Consider the following 21,802-nt stretch of genomic DNA (forward strand, 5'->3'; position numbering starts at 1 on the left):
CACGTGGAACACTAACCAGCTCAAGACACCCTACCAACCACATAATGACCACCCAGAATACAGTAGCAACCACTTAGTAACACCTTAACAACCACCAAGAGCACCATAGCAACCACTTAGGAACACCATAACAACCACCTAGCAAAACCATAGCAATCACCTAGACCACCATAGCAACCACCTAGTACACCATAGCAACTACCTAGCAACAACATTGAATATCAACCACATATTTGCACCCCTGTATCAGCCTAAAACCAACAGCCACCACCTTTCCACTGCCATTATTGTACAGTAATCACCCCACATTTTCTTCGGGAAATGCACCTTTCTTGTTTCAATCTTGCTCTTTTTACTTTCAGATCAAACTCTTCTGCATGCACCCTGTGAAGATGTTGATGATGATGGAGAGCAAGCTGGAAGTGCATAAGGATAAAACTCTCCGAGAAGCAACAGAAATGGCCTACAAGGTAGAACTACCTGAGATAGAAATAGGAGGAGCAGGAAATTAAAAACCAATCTGTCAGTTGTACAGTGAAACCAGAACATCACAAGTAATCTATAATTTCAACAAATACGACAGTTAAACAATAACATCACAGAACAAGGATGGATGTCAGCATTTTTAAAATTATTGACCTACACTAAGAAAGTGGTGCGTGTGAATTTGATTTTAGAAGTTCCCATAGTTTGTTTCCTTGAAATAGTGAAGGCAGCTGAAACAAGATTTACCTAACTATTGATACACCTCTAATAGAAGACACTCCTTTGGATGAATTTTAGAAGTTGTACTTATGGTGGTCTTAGGTAAACTAGCAAAGCCTGTGTTTTATGTACTTACATGACCAGCTGTTGTTTTTGTAGAACAAAGTTTAACTTTTAGTTTCTTATGAAGTTCTTTCATTAAAGACATTTTTTTCAACATGTGGATTGGTTAGTGTCAAAAACATCCTAAACATTATGTGTACTGCCTCTCAGCTGATGGAGCTAGACGGTGTGGTCCCTCTGGACTGCTGTCGCTTGGTGAAATATGATGAGTTCCATGAGTACCTGGAGCGCTCCTATGAAGGCGAGGAGGACACACCGATGGGCCTGCTGCTGGGAGGAGTCAAGTCCTCATACATGTTTGACTTGCTGTTGGAAACACGCAGGCCAGAGCAAGTGTTCCAGCCTTACAAGCCCGGAGGTCAGTAGGCCGTTAATATTCACGGCACTATCAGTTGTTTGCATGCCTATCATGCATTTTTGCTTTCGCTGTACTCCCTTCTATGCAGCTCAAATATCCACTGCACCATGCGTCTGGTATGCCAGCTTAAAAATCTTTCTTTTTTAATAAGAATAATACTAGTGATTTATTTTTAAAGCACTCAAAAATACAAAGTGCTGGTGACACTAACATATTCAAAGCAGTAGAGGAAAATATAATGAAATATTTTACAGTGACATTGCATAGTAAATTGGAAAAAACACAACTGACATTCAATGAGAAGATTTTATTATGTTAATGTCTACTTACTTTAAAAATGACTGGAAATACCGTATTGATCTGAATATAAGACGATATTTTTTCCATTGAAAATTCCCTGAAAAAACGCCCTCGTCTAATATTGGGGGTCTAAGCAAATACACATGTATTGTACTTGCATATGTTCCGTGCTTGAATACAATACACTTCCCCCGCTCTAGCACAGTTGGAAGGGGTGTGCTCCAGCACGGTACGGGCGTTCATGCACGAGCACATGAACGGTCACGCACGCAGCTCGCGAACGTGGATACAACGTAAATCATACAACTTTCCTCCTGCCTCCGCAAAATCGTTTAATGCGCGGCTCGATTACCGGCGAATGGCCGCGTCGCGCAATCAATAATCAACCATGTTGTCTGTGTCGCTGTCCATGGTGCTGCTGCAACCGCGTATAAACAAAAGTTGATTTATGATGAAAGGTATATATGGCAGCCTGTGTGCCGACCGAGCCGACCGAGGCACCAGCCGGCATCAGGTGGGCCGGCCGGTGTGCGCCGCCACCGGTTGAATGTAGCAGCCAGCTGACATGCTGCTCCGGCTGTCAGTTGGACGCTTTCTGAAGTTACCTCCGAAACTGTCAAGGTAAATAAACATCCCTTAACCCTGGCCCTGAGTGCAATGTGAGACGGTGGCGGTCTCAGAAAGAAGAGCTAAAAAATGCCCACAGCCAGAGAAGGGCTTCTCGTGGTCCAAAAACTGGTCGATTCAACGAGACTGACCGGAGGGTGTGCGATTTTGTGAATGAGAAACGTAGCGAAGGACTACCCATTACGAGGGCTGTGATGCAGCAAAAAGCACTTGAAGTTGCCACAGAGCTCAACATACCCCGAACTGACTTTAAAGCTAGCATGGGCTGGTGTCGCAGAATGTCCATATAAAAAGTATATTTCCAAAAAAGGTTCTTGAAAAAGAGGGGTCGTCTTAAAATCAGTGTCGTCTTATATTCAGATCAATATGGTAGATGAAAAATGGCTGTTTTTTCCCCCTTACAAACCTTAGTTCTGGACAATAAGAGCTTGAAATAAGTAAAAGTGATTGGTTAAAAGGATAAAAACACCAAATGTTGACACATGCATATTTTTTTATTTGCTTAAAAGTTGAAGGTGGGCGTAAAGGGTACGCTTACCATCATATTTTATCCATACTTGTGCACACCTAAGACAATATATAGTACACAAGCTCATGTCTGCACACTTTTGGATGTAAGAAAGATGTTTTAGTAATGTAGAACAGAAAAAGCTGATGTTACAGCATGATGAGTCTAAACTGCTCATAATGTCTTGGTGTGTGTGTGTGTGTGCGCGCTGTTCTACAGAGGTGATGGTAAAGGTTCACGTGGTTGATCTGAAGAGTGAGACCATCGCTCCTCCCATCAGCGTCAGGGCCTACCTGAATCAGACGATCACTGAATTCAAACAGCTCATTGCACAGGTTCTCTTTTCTTTCATTTCTCCTTAATCTTTCTTTTCTTTAGTGTCTTCTGTTTTTTGCCTAGTTATTTAATTGATCAATAATCCCCTGAGGGTTAGAGTCATTTTACATTAGTGAGGCTGCACAAAAGGTCTATTCTGTAAACCATTTTTATCCAACACTTGTGATAGGGCATGGTTGAATCTGATACAGCAGTAGTTGAGAGAATGTGAGATCCAGTCCTATGTCTTATGTCTGGCTTTGTTTCCAGGCTACAGAGCTATCTGCAGAAACCATGCGCGTGGTCCTGGAGCGCTGCTATAACGACCTTCGGCTCCTCTATGTTCCAAACAAGACACTGAAAGCTGAGGGCTTCTTCAGGAGCAACAAGGTCCCTGGATTGTTTCTTTTATTTCTGACCGTAAAGCCCTTAAAGCATAATGTCCCACATTTAAACATGCCATCCATCTGACAGGGATTTGTATGTGTTCATTGCTAAACATTCAGTAGCATATCAATTTGAATATCCCTAAAAAACATTAAAATTTGATTGTTATGTGCGATTTGTGTTTGCCCTCCCATCAGGTTTTTGTGGAGAGCTCTGACTCAACGGATCACCAGGTCACTTTCACTGACTCTCTCTTGTGGAAACTGCTGGATCGCCACGGGAATACAATCCGACTTTTGGTCTTGCTGCCTGAGCAGTCTCCTGGTACTTTGACCAACAGAACTGTTTGCCAAAAAATGGGAGGTGACTCTGATGTTTCCTTTGAAGGATCAAAGGGTAACAGGAAGTCCGTAGAGGCTATCCTGGAGGAGAGCACAGAGAAGCTAAAGAACCTGTCTCTCCAGCAGCAGCAACAGGGCTCCAGCACCAGTGACAGCCAGAAAAGCTCAGATGCCAGCGACTTTGAACATATTGAGTCCCCAACCCAGGAGGCCGATTCAAACTCATCCATTTGTGCAGCTGCAGACAACAGAGAGCTGGAAAACCGGATCCGGGCAGCAGCTGGGGGCAGCGGTGGTGCCTCCTCTGATGCCGAGAACCAGTTTGCCTGTGAGGAGCGCTCAGACTCTGAGGTAAACAACGACCGCAGCACCAGCTCGGTGGACAGCGACATCCTGAGCTCTAGTCACAGCAGTGACACACTATGTAATGCGGACAGTGGCCCTATCCAGCTGGCTAATGGCTTGGACTCACACAGCATCACCAGTAGCCGCCGCTCCAAAGCCCACGAGGGCAAAAAAGAGACCTGGGACACTGCTGAGGAAGACTCCGGCACAGACAGCGAGTACGACGACAACGGAAAGAGCAAGGCAGAGGCTCAGTACCTGTACTTCAAAGCAGAACCTTGTGCTCACGATGAGTCATCTGGGGATGCACAAAAATGTATGAATCCTCTTTATAGTGCCATTTAAAGAAAAATCATCCTTTTGTAATAAGAAACTGTGCATATAACATTAATTGCAACAAATAATTATTTTCATACTGGAGTTAATCTTTGGTTATTTTTTTTCAAATAGTTATCCCATCCATTAAATGTGGTAATGTGCCCATCCAAAGCACTGATGATATGAAACGGAGAGAAACAAGCAAAACAAGAATTTATAAGCTACAACCAACAAATATTGGGCTTTATTTATTTATTTTTACTTCTGATCAAAGTCAGAATCGATTTTCTGTTGCTCTACTAATTGATAAATTGACTGCTTGTTTCAGAATTGCTACAACTTCAGAAGAGGTTGGGTTTTAGAAGACAAAAGAAATTTCTCTCTAATGTATGATTTCTACTTTCGATTCAGATAGAGCACGATGTTGATTTAGCGACTTTAAATGGAAGGGTGGCAAAGTGAATCTTGAAAACTGATGAAAATGTATCCAATTGACAGAACAGCTTGCACAACTGAAACGGGGCAACGTATCTTTGAAGAGATGTTAAATCTCTGTTTCTTTTCTTATGCTTAAGGTTTAGTGGTCCATGTGGATAAGAGAATAACGTTGGCAGCGTTCAAGCAGAACCTGGAGCCCTTCGTGGGAGTTACCTCCACCCAGTTCAAGGTGTTCCGGGTGTACGCCAACAACCAGGAGTTTGAGAGTGTACGCCTCAATGAAACTCTCTCATCCTTCTCTGATGACAATAAGGTTTGTGAGGATTATTTTTCAGAATGTTTTTTTTTTCCTCGGTATGTTTAGGCAGGTCGGAATGTGTTGAATTTATTGAATATTTATTACCTTCAATAGATAACTATTCGACTTGGAAGAGCGCTGAAAAAGGGTGAATACAGAGTGAAAGTGTATCAGCTACTAGTGAATGAACCAGAGGTAAGAACTGAAGTGGGGTTTGTGCTATTTATACATAAAATGGCATGTTTGTGATGGATATATATGAATATGAACCTAGAGTACTATAAATACACAGCATGATGTTATTGTGGTCAGCAGTTTTTAGTAAAGACAAATTGTGTTAAGGTGAGGAAAACAAAATCAAGGCTAAAATGGTAGTTTTGGAGATTAATGTTGAAACTGCATCGTTGAGATGTTTCTCCCTGTGCTCCCCAGCCCTGTAAGTTCCTTGTGGACACGGTGTTTGCCAAGGGCATGACTGTCAGACAGTCTAAAGAGGAGCTGCTTCCTCAGTTGAAAGAGCAGTGCAAGCTTGACCTCAGCATTGACAGGTGAGATTTTGTGTTCACACTTGGAGCAGCACATTAACGAATGGTCAAAGCCTGGTGGCCTAGACACAAACAGGAGCCGCATCATTAATGTTAAGATAAGATACTGGTTTGTATTTGTAGATTACATGTTAAATGATACATGATTTTGGAAAGTAAACAGAAATTAAGTTCATTTGCCATTGATAGTTTATAGATATTGCTCTACCCTCTTCTCACTTATGTTAAACTCACACTTGTCATTCTTTTAAACGATTCCCTGGTTTCCAGTCGTATGCTTCAGTACTTCCCAAACAAATTTTTGCTTAAATCTTCAAAATCTGCAGCAACCACTTTCAGAAAATCCCCTCGTGTACAGTCATGAAGCATGCTTGAAGTGTTGCTTTAAATTTGGTCAGTGTGCCCAGTTCTTATCTTGAACCGTGTCTGTGTGGTCAGGTTCCGTCTCAGGAAGAAGACGTGGAAGAACCCAGGAACAGTGTTTCTGGACTACCATGTTTACGAGGAAGACATCAACATTTCTTCCAACTGGGAGGTCTTTCTGGAGGTCCTCAATGGTAACTCTCATTCCACGATTCCTCAGAGGGAAAATAGCAGTATTGTCCATCATCAGTTTTTGATTTTTTTGTAGATTGATGTCCAGAACTTGAAAGAACATTCCAACTTTTGGGGCAGGTCACATTCTGTATATCTCAAGCAGTGCCATTAAATTGGTGCTGGTTCCTGATCGGTCTGTACTGAAATATTAATAAGTGTCTGGACAAACAGTGCCATGTCATTCAGTAAAATCTGTCATTTGTTTTCATCATAACCATCCTTATTGGCGTTCACTCGGTTAACACAGATTTTATTGTTTTTGCTCAATAATTTCAGGTTATAGAGGGTTCCAGAAAGACAATTTCCCACTGGCTCCCTGATTAAGGCTGTATGGCACTGCTAAATTTATTACTCGGCCATCATCAACATTCCATAAAAAAAAAAAAAAAGTGTGGCTCTCTGTAATTAGACAGATATTATCCAGACCTGTTTTATGTTCTCTGCATACAGGAATGGAAAAATGGGCTTGAGGCACATAACGTGACGCTGTAGTATGGCATTACAGTGCTGCTTTTTGATCATTGTTCCAGTAAAATGTCTTGACACTTATCTTGCCAGTGCATGTGGGCCACTTCAATGACCACTCACCTCTCAGGACCAAGGAATATAAGGACATCAAAGTCAACAACAAAAGGAAATAAGAACAATAACATAAATAGTTGACTATAAAAGTAAAATGAGAACATAATAAAATGGAGTAAATGAGATAAAAGCAATAAAAACAACAGTATGGTATGTTCCATCGTCTGGGGGCTCTGGAGGCAAAAGTTCTAACACCTTTGTGTTGAAAGTCTGGATTTAAGAACAACAGTGAGAGCACTTAATTTATAGTCTAATCTTAGTTTAAGTCATGGCCTCCTGTGTGTCTCTCAGAACCAGAAAAGATGAAGTCTATGTCCCAGCTGGCTGTTCTAACGCGGCGTTGGCGTCCTGCTACAATGAAGCTGGAGCCCTTCCAGGAAGTGGTTCTGGAGAGCAGCAGTGTGGAAGAACTCAAGGAGAAGGTGTTGTACTGTCCTATTGTTTGTATATTCTTCCACTTCATTCACACAGACAGAGATGTAGCTTTAAGATTATCTTATGCAGCATTGAGGGAAGAGAAATCAGTGGTACTTATGACACCACATACAAAATGATCTGAATGATATTTAATGCCGTCTGTCATTTATTCTTTATTCTGTCCACAGCTTAGTGAAATAAGTGGTATTCCTCTTGAAAACCTGGAGTTTGCCAAGGTATGAAATGCATTGCTTCACACAGGACTCTTTGATTGTTTGTTTATTTCTTTACTTTCCTGTTTACCATTTTACCTTTGAGTGAATCTGCTGCTGCCTTTCCTGTGCAGGGGAGAGGAACGTTTCCTTGTGACATCTCTGTGTTGGAGATCCACCAGGATTTAGACTGGAACCCGAAGGTGTCAACCCTCAATGTGTGGCCTCTGTACATCTGTGATGACGGAGCCGTGGTCTTCTACAGGTGAGAGAGCTGGATGTGGTGCAGTCTGTACTATGGCTGTAGTCTGTTAGTCGACTGGTCGATTTATTGGTCGATACGTTCTTGGTTGACCAAAATCTGATTGGTCGATTATTTGCCGTGTTAATTTTATCAGGAGTAAAGCACTAAGTGCTAATGGGGGTGTTTTCAGAACAAACGGTTTCACAGGTAACAGTCTGTCTTCAGAACACCCCCCTTGTTTTCACAATTTTGGATTAGCCCAACCCACTGGCGGAGACAGATAGGTAGGCCGATATGTTCTGAATTGAAGAAAAAATTAGGTCTGGTTTTCCGACTATTTGCTTAATTAAGAACGTTTAATGAACATTTAGTCCTCTACCATGTCAAAGACGTCGTCAGTGTGGCAGCATTTTAACAAAACAGATGGGGAAAAAAAGGCGAATGCAAACTTTGTAAACAACAGTTTGCGTATCACAGCTCAACGACCAACAGGGCATATCACCTAAAACGGTAAGCTAACATGTCTGCGTTAGGTTGCTCCGTCAGTTTTGAGGATAAACATAGCAGCTTGACATAAACGGAAATCACAGGCTATGATATTGAGTAGGTGCACGTGAAGCAACACTGTCAGAGCCGACCGACTCCAGTGTGTCATTCACATACCTGCCAACATTTGAGTAGTAAAATCCGGGAGATTTTTGTGGTGGGGAGCAGCAAAAGATGTGCGGGGATATTACCCGCCGAGCCGGTTAAGATTTACAACACTTCCAGGTTTTTAATAATTAGTCTATAAACTCGGCATTGTCTGACACAGGCTGGAAAATGCGCACTTTTATTTACAGTTAAACATTTCGCCGTGTGTTTCAGCTTCTGTTAAACCAGGGGTCACCAATCATGTTCCATGGAGGGCCGAGAGGCTGCAGGTTTTCATTCCAACCAAGACCTCCACCAGGTGACTTCACTGATCACCTCACCTTGTATCAGAAAGGAGGAGCTAATCAGTGAAATCACCTGGTGGAGATCTTGGTTGGAAAGAAAACCTGCAGCCTCTCGGCCCTCCATGGCACATGATTGGTGACCCCTGTGTTAAACTAACGGAGCTGCAGCAGCTTTCGGTCTCAGCTTCCTTTGTTATTGTGCGTTTCTCATTATTATTAACAAACAAAATTGGGGCTTGTAAATTACGGGAGATTCCCGGGAGAAAAGACAAAACGGGAGGGCGGCAGGAGATGAGAAACCTGGGGAAAACGGGAGTGTTGGCAGTTATGGCCAGATACTGTGACAAATACCCCCCACAATCTGACTTGTTTCCTTCACTGTAAAATCAGGAGATTAGCGGGAGAAATTACTGACCGGGAGCATTGCGGGAGATAGGGTTAAAACTCGGGAGTCTCCCGCGTGAATCATATGATCATTCAGTGCAAAATAATTAGGTCAAAAACGATTTAATATACTGCAGATACTTGTTGTTTATGTTTATTTATAATTCATTCAGGCGGAGAAGGCTAGCAGGCAGGCTACTGTCCAGTTAATTAATCTAAAAATAGTAATTTTTTTTTTTTTTTTTTGTATTGCCGCTAATTTAAATATTGCTGGTAAAATAAGCTGTTACCAGCCAATAGTGATTGTCTTCCTATATATTGGTCCAATGCTAGTTTACCGTCAGCTTCTTACTATTGTGGTTGGTTTTTAATGGCAAAAGTGAATCAGCCTTCTTTCATGACGTTGATGGTAGAGTTGGGGTATGGTGCTAGACCATATGTGAATTTCAAACAGTACTTTTCTCTCAGTTGCATGTGCATTGCACTGCTGCAGCTCATTCCCATTCTACAGCTATGTCAGTCAGCTTTTCTGTGATCTGTTTCTGCACAGGGACAGCACTGAGGAGCCTATGGATCTGTCAGAGGATGAACGCAACGAGCTGATGAAGAAGGAGAGCAGCCGGCTGCTGAAGACCGGACACCGCGTCAGCTACTCGCCTCGCAAGGAAAAGGCCCTCAAAATCTACCTGGACGGAGGCCCAGCCAAGGACCCGGGACAGGACTGATGCACAGACCTGCCGCTCCGTGGGTGTTTGGAAGGCCTGCCTGCTGCAATGTAGCGGCCAGGCTCAGGGACTCTGTCTGAGCACGGGGTCCCACATTGACTTGAACGTCAAGCAGCGCTGTGAGGCTGACGTGCTCTCACCCTCCACTCTGGGCTCCAGGATTAGCTCAGAAATCCTATTGTGCACTATAGTGTATTGTACTGTAAAGTTTAAAGGGAAGTACAAAAGCTATTCGATTATTAAAAAAGAAAAAAAAAAAAGAATCAAATACTGTATAGACAAATCAACTGAACGTCAAGTTCCAGAGATGGATGCATGGATGTTAGAACTGTGAAACTGGAGAGGAAGGCATCCATCCCTGTCTGTTTATGTCACCTGTCTCCTTTCACATGAGTCTTTCTCCTTCACCTTCCTCTCTGCCACTGCGTGTTTCTCTTCCTGTTTTGGATGTAGTGTTGATTAAGCCCATCTGACTCAATCGTGAACATCTTGTAAGTCTATACGCTCACGCCTCCTTAACACTTCTCCACCAGACAAGTTATGCTCATCCTTAGAAGCCTCACCTCCTTTAAATGCTATCAAACCAGTAGTACATGCAACCAAGAACTACTTATCTAGCCCTCTTGTATCCTCTCTCTTTGGTGAGATGGACTTTCTCACTTTCTCAGTATCTTTGGCAAGTTGAAAAGTAATTTATACTCTAGATTGGATGATTCAAAATTGCTAACCCAGAGGTTGTTCCCGCCCTTCTCCTATAATGCCTCAAAGTAATGCGTCATTATGGGTTGTTCTTACTGCTGCTCTTCTAATGCTTTATAGGAGCTTTGCCTCTCGTACATAACTTCCACAGGATTTACTGATACATAGGCTATCGGTCCTTTACTACCAAGGACTTAGAAACAAAACCAAGTAGACTATGTTATGAATCTCCTTTTTTTGTTTTTGTTCATTGTAAATTATTATTTTGCTCCAGACTTAATGATCCAGTTAGGTCTTGTGAGATAACTGGCACACATCTGTTGTTTGTATTTAACCTTTAATTTAGAAAGTTAATGGGTTGTTTTTTTTTTTCTGCATCATGTGACCTGGGTGTGCATCTCTCGCGTCATCCACATGTGTGTGATGTTGGACTGGGGCCGAGAGCCCTCTGTGGTTTTTAACCAGAGAGAGCGAGGTTGTTTTGGCGCTTCTACCTGCTGCTGCTTGATAGACTGACACCAGAGGGTGTAGAGAGCCCGTCGGACTTTCACGTCTGGCCCAACACTCTGCGGACTGGAGCTTAGCATTCCAGCCCCTCTGGGCTTCTGATGCTGCCACCAGCTATTCACTGTAGAAATGCCAATATCTGAAGAAATTCTTCTTTTGATGTTGATGTTTATTTCTTTGAGAATTAAATCCTGTGTGAAAAATAGTTTAAGTTGATTTTAGAAATGAATTAAAATGCTTTTTTTTCATAACTGCAGTTTTCTGTGTATGTATATTAAAACTGCTGGGTTTCTCACTTGCGTTCAATTTATATGTTGACCTTGTTATGTGCCAAAACACAAGCTGTTCAACTTTTAAGAACAGATATGTTGGTATTTTAAAACTTTATTGTCTTTAAGGCAGGAGTTCTACAAGCTACATGGGTCAGGTTTTCAGGTGCTTATGAAGAGGAAAAAAGGTTACACTTGACTCTTACACATAACATATGCAGTGTTATCAGCAACAGTATAGATGCATGAACATCAGGGGTTGCTTACATTGCTATTACACCTTCCAGGCCTGAGACGACATCAAATTGTGTCAGGGTTGCTACATGATCTGTTCCGAACAGTCAGGAAATACATATGAAATGCTTTCAGAGATGATTGGGATATATATATATATATATATATATATATAAACAACTGATAGCATACAGTGCATGAGAAACTAATGCCACTCTTCTGAGTTAAAGATGATTAAGGTTCCTGCAAGACAATGATCCCAAACATACAACATGCCACTTATGCCAATTTGTTTGATTTTTCCCGTTGATTTCATAAAATATGGAACAGCAGCTTCCTGCCTGGATGGACACAGCAATGTGTCTGCGCATAACTCAACTCTTACATCCAAATGACAAAGAGTCAAAGCAGTAAACTGATGATCCAGTCTGGAGGTGTTGCCAGGAGATTCTAGGATATTGGTTAACAAAATCCTCTTGAGCTGGTTACACATGGCCTGTATATGGGAAGTAAACTGTTTCTGATAAACCTGGGAGGAGAAATCAAAACATTCAAAAAACTACTTAGAGAGAAAATCAGCTGTGTGAAAATAACAGGCCTCCCAGGGCTTTTTTTTTTTTTTTTTTTTTTTTTTTTTTTTGAACACATGCATGGTTTGGTACCAAATTACGTCAAGCAGCAACACAGCTTTCCATGTTGCATCACATGGCATTTTGTGGGGAGTAGCTGGGCAGTCTGGAGGGCCCTGGATGAAAAATCTGAGTAGAGCATACTTACAATAACAGCTATACCATTTTTAAAACATTTAAAAATGAACAAATATGAAAACACTGGCGTTCATGGTGTCCAGTCCTTCCTCTAACATTATTTATAGTGACAATGATCTTTATGATTAAACATGGCACAAACAGAAGAGAGGGATCAGTGAGAGGATATATGAATAACAATTCTGGCATTGTAACATTGTATGTCCTGAGCAGGACGTAGGACCGACCTGCCAAAAGTAAATTGATGCAAATTAAAATGCATGTCTGCTGTGCAACAAACGATTCTACACTGACAACGAGCAACTCCAAGAATACCGGAGAGACCTGTGAAAAATTAAGGGTCATGACACAAACCTTACAGACAAAGAGCAGATTCAGATGGGATGTGAAAAGCTACAGAGAGAACTGATTTCTATGTTAAATGAAGAGGAAATAGCTAAGAGTCCCATGCTGTCTATTCATTTTAGCAGTTTATCCTCAGGTTACCTCTATCTGGCTATCCCTGCAGAAGCACAAAAGTAAGACCGCAGTGTATAGCCTGATCCAGCATCTTGTGGAAATGAACTCCAAGAGGAACAGCTCAACAAGCATAATTGTCTCTCCTGCAGAGATACTGTGAGGTGCAATATAGTGGCTGAGGCCTGAGTTCTGGCAAAGGCAAACCTCCATGGAATAATGGCACACCCTTCAAAAATATTGCAGGGATGAAGCAGTAAGGTTTTTGTCTACAACGATGTATGAAAGTGCAGGGAGAACAGCTTAGATAGAACTTTGAGATACAGAAGCATCTAAGATTAGATTACTACAGCAACATATGGTGTGCCATCCCCCTCAGACCTGAACAGGCGACGGCTTCACAGGCCCTCTGGGTTCAGAGGCAGTGACACTTTCACACATTCAGTTAATCAGACACAGTTACCTTCCCAAGTGCGATGTAACCAAGCGATGAAGCCCCTGGCAGCAGCAGTTTGAAGTGAAAAGAAAATTCTTTATCAGTTAGGAAAGAAACCCCTGCCTATCTCATCGGTTTTGTGTGTGAAGTTGGACAGATTTACAGTGACTACAGGCACTATCGAGCAAACATAAGCCAGTGATTTACTGTGCTGTTAGAGAGAGCAGCAACCTAAGATCTGGACTGCTGTTGTTGTCCAGCTCTTATCAGTCTGTTCACTTTGTAAATTTCCCTGTGCCGCGGGAGGATACTGTAAAACGAGGAAGATGAGAGGAAGAATCTTAGGTACACCGAACGAGCAGCTGAGGCTCAGCAGTGAGCCTCCAAAACCTCGTTGCATCTTGTTGAAGCTGTATGCCATGGATTTGTATCCACATCCAACAGCAGCTTAGTCAGGCAGCGAGGGATCCAAGGCCAGATTGTGAAGTCACGGTGCACGAGGCAACACAAAGCAGCAGGACGGAGCGGCAAATAGCTCTTGGTAGAAGAGGAGAGTGTTAAGTATGTACATTTACATAATGACTAAGATAGGAAGACTAATTTATCATGCGCTGCTGGTTTAGCTACGGTGGTGGAAGTGGGCAGTTATGATGTTCTCAACCTCAGGTGTAATTGTTTTACATTATTTAAGCTTTACTGTCTGCTGATATAATTCAATTTCAGAACTGTAGAAAGGGCTTTTACAAGCTGCAGAGGTCAGCTCTCCCTTTAAAGGACTATACCAGTGATTCTGCATGTTTAGTCGAATATCTACAAAATGTATATGCATCATGTTTCTGTTAATCTTTTTCCAAACCAAGCAGTCATATTTAAGAACTCCAATGTCATTTTTCCTCCCTTTTATCCAGCCCTTGATTTCCATTCATTCCACTACAATATGAAAATGAACTTTCAGAGACTTCAAACTTTCTCCACACTGGTATTCCATCATTGTAATAAAGCTGTCCACATTAGTTCTCCTAAAAGCAGCAGCACTGTTGTGTTTGGATTATTTGAAACTGGGCGGAGTGATGCGGTCTCTCCACCAGAAAATAGTCCCCACAGCCAATTATCAGTTCTGTGGTTTAGGAATGGTGACGACTTTGTTTGCCACAGAAACAGAACTTGATAAGGTGGCTGATACAACCAAAAACTCACATTTGGAAATAGAGGGGTTTTGATTATATGTTGTGAAATTCTTAGTACTGCTGCATGATCTGCAAAATGGTTTGTTGCCATGTAAAATGTGGGTTGATAGTAATAAATGAGCCAAACATTCAAAATCACTGGTATTGCCCTTCAATCTCTTGTTTGAAATCAGTGGTGAATTTAGAAACCAAAGGTGAGATCTTACGGACAGTAGAATAAGCAGAAGGGTAATTTGATGGTCGTCGGGTTGGTGTGGAAGAGTACAGCTCCGATCATGTTTGAGGAGAGCTGTCCTGGGAAGACAAAACCTCCTGTTGCCTGCCTCGGTCGTTGTATTGCCACACGTGAAGCATATTTTTGCCGGCCTCCTGGGCCCTCAGTTATCAATGCTGCACAGAAAAGATAATCAATTCTTTCTTCTAAATAAAACATGTACACACAATAAATTTGACTTTCAAATGCGTGTACACAATCCTGTAAAGTAGTCTGCCTCGATAAGTATTACTCCTGCTCATGAACATAAATACAGTGCTGCAGGAACTGTCAAGGATGTTGCTCCTGTGCTGAATATGGCTCAGGTGAAGAAATGAACAAACAAGTGAAAAATGAAGCCTGACAGCTGACGGTAGATGTGAGCTGCAGCAAACTCAGTGGGTGGGGGGTGGGGGTGGGGTTATTGCAACAGGCAGAAGTCAGAGAGAGACCAGCCTGGCCAATGTGGACCAGCCACATTGGATCAACTGCTTGCTGTAGCGATAAATATTTATTAATACTGCAAAGGGTACACTAATCAATAAGCCGTCCACCCACCACTTGGTTCAATAAAATAAACACTGGGAAAAAAATTCTGAGTTGCCACTTGTTGCTCTCAGTGCAGAATGCCGCAGCCCTCCATCAAGGCAACATGAGCCATTTTCCACACAGCACAATCAATATGTCATTGATGCAGTTTCTGATTGCCTAGACTCTGGATTTTAATTCTTTATTTTTTTTTTAAAAAAAAAGACTGTCAAGTTTTCATTTGAAGTCATTGTGCCTAAAGTGGGAAATGAAGTTGGACAACATGCACTGTCCAAGTTTAGAAAAGCTGAAGGCTAGACATTTTTATAATAATTATGAAACATGCCATTCATTTGATTGCATGTTTCTGTCTCTCCCGGTGCTGTGCATCAGCATGGTAGGAGCGATGCTGAAACGTATGCACAGTCTCATGCACAGATATTTTTTGTACATTCACAGCATTGATACATGAGGGTCCTCCAGCTGCATGGCTAATGGAGTGAATGCCTTTTTTTATCTGACATCATCCATTTTCAGAAACCTTAACAAGTGAAGGATTTTAACTAAACCTCAGCTCTCTTACTTTAGCGGACACAGACTGTACTTCTTAGCACTTAAGTAATGCAGGTTCAGGCATGGTCAATGCTGTAAAGCTCTATCATTTTGGATAAGGTTATCAAACTCGAAATGCTAAAACTGACTGCAACAAAGCACTGAATAAGCAATAACCAAAAGAACAAATCTTAAATGTGAGGTACATACAGGAGGTGTACATCTTCAGTACTGGAGACAGCAGAGACTCCTCAGTCTTTTTTTTACAGGGCAATCTGAGTCAACTCAAGCTAGATCTAGACTATATAGTCTATCTCTGAGTAAAGAGTGTCTGTCAGGTCCTCTTCACTTGAGTCTTGTCCCTTTAAGCACATGGACCCTCGCCTGTCAGAGGAGCAGAGCACAACTTCTGTGAGCAGAGCAGCGTGATATGAATAGTAAAAGTTGATATGTGATATACAGTAAAAGCTTCAAAACCAAACCATTTTTCACACATTACCAAATTTATAAGTCCAATAGCTAAAGTGTACAGTATTACTTTTATCTACCAAGGGTAACAGACAGGGATAACATTGTTGTTGTCAAAGTCATGTGAGGCAACACGGTGCTGGACAGCAGCCACTGCACTCACCCAAGGGGCTGACACTGGAGATCCTCAGCACAGGGGCAGTGCTCCCTGGGCCCCTCTCCCTCCATGTCCCAGGACAACAGCTCCATCAGGTGGTTGGAGGGACTGTAGCAGCGCTCACGCTCAATTGGCTTGGCCAAGCAGACAGGGAAGAGCAGGGCTAAGCTCCAAAAACAACAAACACAAACTGAGAGACGCAACGACTGACCCATGAAAATAAAATAATAGACGGTGATAGATGGAAGGATAAATGTGTTCAGCGGTTATAGTTCCACCGTCTAACTTCTCCTAATACGACTCTCATTTAAAAAGAAAAAATCCAAGACATGCATTTGAAATACATGTGATACACTGTGTAAATAAGACAGCCTCAGAGTTGCTGTAAGGTTTTTTTCCCACTTTGACAGAGCCAGGCTAACAACTCCCATAGACTTCAAGTCTTTATGCTAAGCTAACACAAAATGCTACCCGAAGGAACTGAACCAGTAAATGCACAGAGGTGAAAATGGTATCAAACATCTTGTCACATTCTGGCTAAGTTGGACAATTGCTATGTTGCCCCAAAACCTTGGAATATTTATTTGAGTTTGGCATCGTGTTTATGAAGAGCAGACATTTTGCATTATTGGGCATTTTCTCAGAGAATTTCCTCACTGTGACAAAGAGAGAGGACACTGAATACTCAGACACAGCATGACTAACTAGTTGGTGCTGTAGATGTGTGTTGCTATTCTCGGAGTGAGCTATACCTTTATGGAAAGCACAACACAGATCTGTGCTGCAGTCGCTCTGGTATTGGCAAATGCTGCCAGCTTCCCCTTTAGTGGCGTTTTGACTGCACTGGCCCCACAGACACAAGTGTTCACCACAGCACTCCTCATCCTTGGTGCAGGGCTGAAGCACACAGACACAGCGTTAATGACATGATGCTAGAGCTAAGTCTTGCTGCTGTGTTTATAAAATGGAGATGAGATCAGAAAGACACTGCTACCAAATGGTCTCTGACAACGGTCCAGCAGAAACATTTCTAATACTGCGAGGTCCCTTTGACAGATCACAGATCATTCTGTGTGTGTACGTGTTATCCGTTCACCATGCACCCTGACTAGCAGATGGCCCGGTTCTTTATCCCTGCATGTGCATTGCTTTTTTACTCTACTCCTTACTAAGTGAATATGTCTCCTCAGAGAGAAGTCTCATTACCATTATTTCCTTGTTTCTGTTTGTGCCCTAAGACAGCAGAGGGAGAGTTTTTATTTAACCTTGACACGGGCGATGTCCTTTAATGTGAAGCTCACGGCACAGTGGTGCTCACAAACAAAACACTCCACATACACTTAGAGACACGCTGCAATGCAGTCAAAGTGAAAGACCACTGCAAGTAAATGACCGAGCATGTATCACAAAAAACAGAAAAAAATAGAAGGAAAAAAAAAAATTGTCCAAGTCCATATAAACAAAATTCACCTACCACATCGATAGGTTTGCAAGGTAGACACTTTGAGTTGTGTGTTTCATAGAGGCAGTACCTCCCCTTCTCACAGTCCTCATCAATAATGCACTCCTAAAGAGGAAGGAACAGGAGCGTGCGATGAAATCACTCAGGCCACACTACGCTGTGCAGAGAAAAATGCTTTGGATTGTTGTCAAGGGTCAAAACACCCTGGTGCTGTAAAAATAAATAAATAAATAAATAAATAAATGGAAAGATGTATCTCGGGTTAAAATGAATGTAAAAGCTCGACCTAAATATCCTTTCAAGTTGCAGACTTTGTGTCACCTAATTAGGTGCGAGGGACACCTACATTTATGAAGAGAAGCACATCACCAGAACCATTTGTTCTTCAAACGGGTGGCTTGCTGGTGAAACTGGGACAGACTCCTGTCTCACAGTTTTAACCTTGTTTGTCTTCCTACTATCTGATGGCCTGCAAACACTTTATCCTGCCAGGAAGGTTGTTCAGCATAAGTATAAAAGCAATCAGATGATGAGACATACAGCATACTGACTGTATCATGGCTATTAGTCTATGACAGTGTTTTAATTAAACGTCATGCATCGTCTTGTTTTATCAATTGCAAACTTTGTGTTCTCTGCTTATACAGAACATAATTATCAAACAGTTATCATTCTTTTTTGGTCAGTTTACTGAAAAGCTTTGGCAAATGCTATATTGTCTTGTTGCCAAAGGATCTTTTTCCTTCTTTTGGAGGTATTCCAGTTACAAACAGCAAGAGCACAGCGCAGAAATTCACACTTATCAACATTTTTTTTTTTTTTTTTTTTTACAGAAAGCGTTTCACTGCCTGCACTGAAAATACAATCTGCTAAGTAGACAATGCCTTATCTTTAAAAACCACCTGGCCGTGCATTTTATTATCTCAGCATTTCAGCACTGTTCATCTTTTTTTTTTCTACACAAGCAAATACTGGCAACAGCCCATTAACTTAAGACAGGAAATACACACGGTGCAGCCCAGGCAGACACACAGTTGATCGATCAGTTTGATTCCTTTGCAGACATTATGCCAGATCAGCAGCGATGATGCTGCTACCTCACATTATGAATGGACGGCACGCTGCCTTTTAGTGGCCAGCCGCTGCCAAGAACATTTCATTCTGCTTCTGTACCATCTTTCCAGCTGAGAGAGGCAAAGGACATGAAGAACTTTGCCCAAAAGACACCGGAATGTCAAGACTATATTAATAACATCATTAGCAGGCTTGAAATAATACTCATCACAAAACATAGTGATAAAGCAATCTAATAATGTGCATCATAAGAAATACAAAATATATATTTGAGAGAAATTGTGTCATGTCTTTAAATCTGTTAAAAGCAACACAATACACATTCTGTTTGCTGTCCTTTTGATGCAGATGCAAGAGTGTATGGGTACCTTGACATGTTAACTGTGATCAGTGTGTCATAGCAAAGAATTCACTTACATGGTTGGGGCCACTAAATGGGACAGCTGTGGTTGTGATGGCATCCGTTTCCTTGGTAATGTTGTTTGTCTCCTGCATGAAGATGGGACAGTTGTTTGGCCTGTATGACCAAGAAAACAGACTATCCCACTTCTGTTTGCCCTTTGTGCAGGTCAAAGCCTACCTGGTGTGCTGTCTCTGAGCTGTGGCCAGGCTGACTGCCATTCACTTTTTCAGAGCCACCTTCACTGTCCTGACTGGAAGGAAGGTTATGGAGACGAAGACTGGAATCGACACTGTCGTTGCCCCTCTGGAAAGATTGGATATGGATCGGTTCAAGTTTCAGGCGCAGAAAATCAATACATGCACTGAGAAGTCACCTCTGTGCTGCCTCTGCTGTCTGCTCAGTCTGGATTTATGAATTTTCTGAATTTATACTTGGAAATAGTCCCTGGGGAAAAAAAGATGTATTCAAAGGCTCATCAAAGTATTAGCAAGTAGTTGTTAACTTACAATTGAGGTGATGAGCAGTAAACAGGCACAAATAAAGCTGAGAGGCGTGCTGGCTGCTTACTTGCCCGGCAGCATCCTCCAGTCTGGGCTGCGTGTCCTCCGTCTCCTGCTCCACCTCCACCAGCACGTTGTTGCTGTCCTGGACGGAATTCTCCTCCAGGATCTGGTTGATGCCTGAATCCACTATTTCGGGCAGGATGGCCCCGCTGTGGGCTGTGAGAGCCAGGAGGAGCAGGGCGAAGCGCCACATCATGCTGCTGCTGCTGCTGCTGCTGCGCACTGACAGGGTGTGGTGAGCCGCCGACACACACTCACACACTCACACACACATACAGAGCAGCGTCACCGCAGCTGAGGTGCGTCTCTCCGTCACTGCAGGTCCGCAGCTCCACCATGTCTGTGCCTTTTCTGTACCAACTCGTAATAAATAAGTACACAAGCATCTCTGTCGGGTCGTGTCCGAGACAAAATAATGATAAACTCATTAGCCGTGGCTCAGTGTTAGTCTTTTACCAGTCACGTCAGGCTGTAGCACCATCCCAAACTCACAGCTCTCCATCATGGGAGCTCCTCTGTCAGGCTGGAGCTGCTCACACGTCAAGCGCGCAGTTCAAATCTGAATGTGTGTAATATACTGAACAGCGTAAGCTCAAAAATATAACACAATAAATAAATAGATAAATAGATAAATAAATAAATACAGAACTGCTGTCCATAAATCAGTGGTAGCCAATAAAAGATATAAGAGAAGTAATTTTGTTTGAGTCGTGGTAAAAAAGCTAGGCTTCTAAATAAATAAATAAGTGAGTAAGTAGGCATTGAAGGGCGCAAGGGAGTAATTTTGTCTAGAGCGCCAACACAGGTAAAGCCGGCACTGATGGCAATGGCGATGAAAACAACAACAACAACAAAAATAATGATAATAGTCATGAAGTCTACTTTTAATATGCTATCATATGAAATGTTCACTCTTTGCAAAGGCTGCTCAGCTGGCTTGAGTTTCTATAGAAACAGTGACTAAAGTGCAAGTACTGTGTAAAGTGTTTGCTGTACATTTCAGCAAAGGGCCAGTAAGTTGAGCTAATATCTATTTTGATGTAATCTCTGCTGTAATCTGCACAGTCCCTGTTGTTTTATTTCCCTGAGCAGCCTTTAGGTCAGTTGTTGAAACCTCCATCCACTGCACCTGTCCAGGTGTTCAGTTTCGGCCTCAGCCCCTTTCCAGTGTCCAGCTGTCAGAGGGGCTTCCACAGTCTAAGCTGGAAGCTGCATCCTGCAGCAGTGTGGGAACACAGATCACTGTCCTCAAGCTGGACACTTTTACCACGTAGCGCTTACCAAAGACTAATGTGTGTTCACTGCAAGAGCTTTTATAGACAGCTCATCACATTTTCAGCCTCTCTGCTTAGCTGAGGAGCTAGTTAACTGAACAGGGACCTTGCTCAGCTGATTCTCTGCTAACCTCCATTTGGAATTAATTAGAAATGAAAAAAAAAAAAAATCCCCAAAGAAATTAACTTAGAGCAACTTGCACAAAAAAATATAGGACTTTAAAGTTTGGTGTGAATTGCTTTTTCACTTAAGAGTGGGTTGTGTGTGTGTGTGTGTGTGTGTGTGTGTGTGTGTGTGTGTGTTTGTGTGAAACAAATGTTAATAGTTGCCTCTATATTTTACTCTGGAGGTGTCTGTGAATAAAAAACTTAAGAGGTTATTAGTTCAATGTGTATTTCCTCAGTGTTTTAATGTGGATCACCAAATAACAGTCTTAATCATGGACAAAGATTGTTTCATCAGATATGATGCATCGTAGCTTTTTGCTTGCTAGTGGGACCGCCTGTCCTGCAGTAGGTCCCCTTTTTATTTTTCCACCTCTGGCTGGTTTACCTGTTTTGGTTACAACTTGGCACCACTTTCTGAATTTTGGTTTTTAGTTGAAAACAGCTGGAGTATCCACTTGGTTATCAATGGAATGATGCCCACCTCCTCACCACTTATGAGATGAGCAGGTGATGGCCACTGACCAGTGAGGGATGAGGCGGAGACAGGACTGAGTCTGACCACTGAGTGGCGTTTTACTGAAAGTTCAAAGCTGCACAAAGCTGTGCTGCACAGAGGAAACAGAAATAAACAATGCATC

General features: G+C 42.2%; 2 protein-coding genes across 3 annotated transcripts in view; one reads left to right on the forward strand and one right to left on the reverse strand.

The window, feature by feature from the left end:
• The window catches only part of usp47 (ubiquitin specific peptidase 47), a 28,489-nt gene extending 17,325 nt beyond the window's left edge, over positions 1-11,164 (forward strand). Inside the window, exons 16-28 of one of the 2 annotated variants that reach the window (XM_030077657.1) lie at positions 363-470; positions 979-1,186; positions 2,841-2,956; positions 3,207-3,326; positions 3,521-4,325; positions 4,903-5,078; positions 5,178-5,258; positions 5,496-5,611; positions 6,047-6,165; positions 7,079-7,209; positions 7,393-7,440; positions 7,551-7,681; positions 9,533-11,164. In XM_030077657.1, the coding sequence (XP_029933517.1) occupies positions 363-470; positions 979-1,186; positions 2,841-2,956; positions 3,207-3,326; positions 3,521-4,325; positions 4,903-5,078; positions 5,178-5,258; positions 5,496-5,611; positions 6,047-6,165; positions 7,079-7,209; positions 7,393-7,440; positions 7,551-7,681; positions 9,533-9,707 (2,334 nt within the window). In that variant the 3' untranslated portion in view covers positions 9,708-11,164. The remainder of the gene's footprint in view (positions 1-362; positions 471-978; positions 1,187-2,840; positions 2,957-3,206; positions 3,327-3,520; positions 4,326-4,902; positions 5,079-5,177; positions 5,259-5,495; positions 5,612-6,046; positions 6,166-7,078; positions 7,210-7,392; positions 7,441-7,550; positions 7,682-9,532) is intronic. The other variant, XM_030077667.1, reaches the window with a different exon arrangement.
• Positions 11,165-14,999: 3,835 nt separating this feature from the next.
• dkk3a (dickkopf WNT signaling pathway inhibitor 3a) lies at positions 15,000-19,924 on the reverse strand. Its single transcript, XM_030048122.1, has 7 exons — positions 19,727-19,924; positions 19,337-19,462; positions 19,174-19,245; positions 17,695-17,787; positions 16,973-17,117; positions 16,227-16,383; positions 15,000-15,979 (listed from the first exon to the last, which is right to left on the reverse strand). Exons 1-7 carry the CDS (start codon positions 19,916-19,918, stop codon positions 15,892-15,894), a joined length of 873 nt encoding a protein of 290 aa, XP_029903982.1. The 5' UTR covers positions 19,919-19,924; the 3' UTR covers positions 15,000-15,891.
• Between the last annotated feature and the right edge of the window lie 1,878 nt (positions 19,925-21,802).

This window comes from Myripristis murdjan, chromosome 3 (genome assembly GCF_902150065.1).
Source record: "Myripristis murdjan chromosome 3, fMyrMur1.1, whole genome shotgun sequence".
In the NCBI taxonomy this organism is placed as follows: Eukaryota; Metazoa; Chordata; class Actinopteri; order Holocentriformes; family Holocentridae; genus Myripristis; species Myripristis murdjan.

What these genes read in the sequence shown, in the direction of transcription:
- dkk3a (XM_030048122.1), bottom strand. Translation starts at nt 19,918, where the DNA reads ATGATGTGGCGCTTCGCCCTGCTCCTCCTGGCTCTCACAGCCCACAGC. An exon ending in CATTTAGTGGCCCCAACCAT is followed by an intron (nt 17,788 to 19,173) that starts GTAAGTGAATTC and finishes CTTCCTCTTTAG; the next exon opens with GAGTGCATTATTGATGAGGA. An exon ending in CTTGCAAACCTATCGATGTG is followed by an intron (nt 17,118 to 17,694) that starts GTAGGTGAATTT and finishes TGTGTGCTTCAG; the next exon opens with CCCTGCACCAAGGATGAGGA.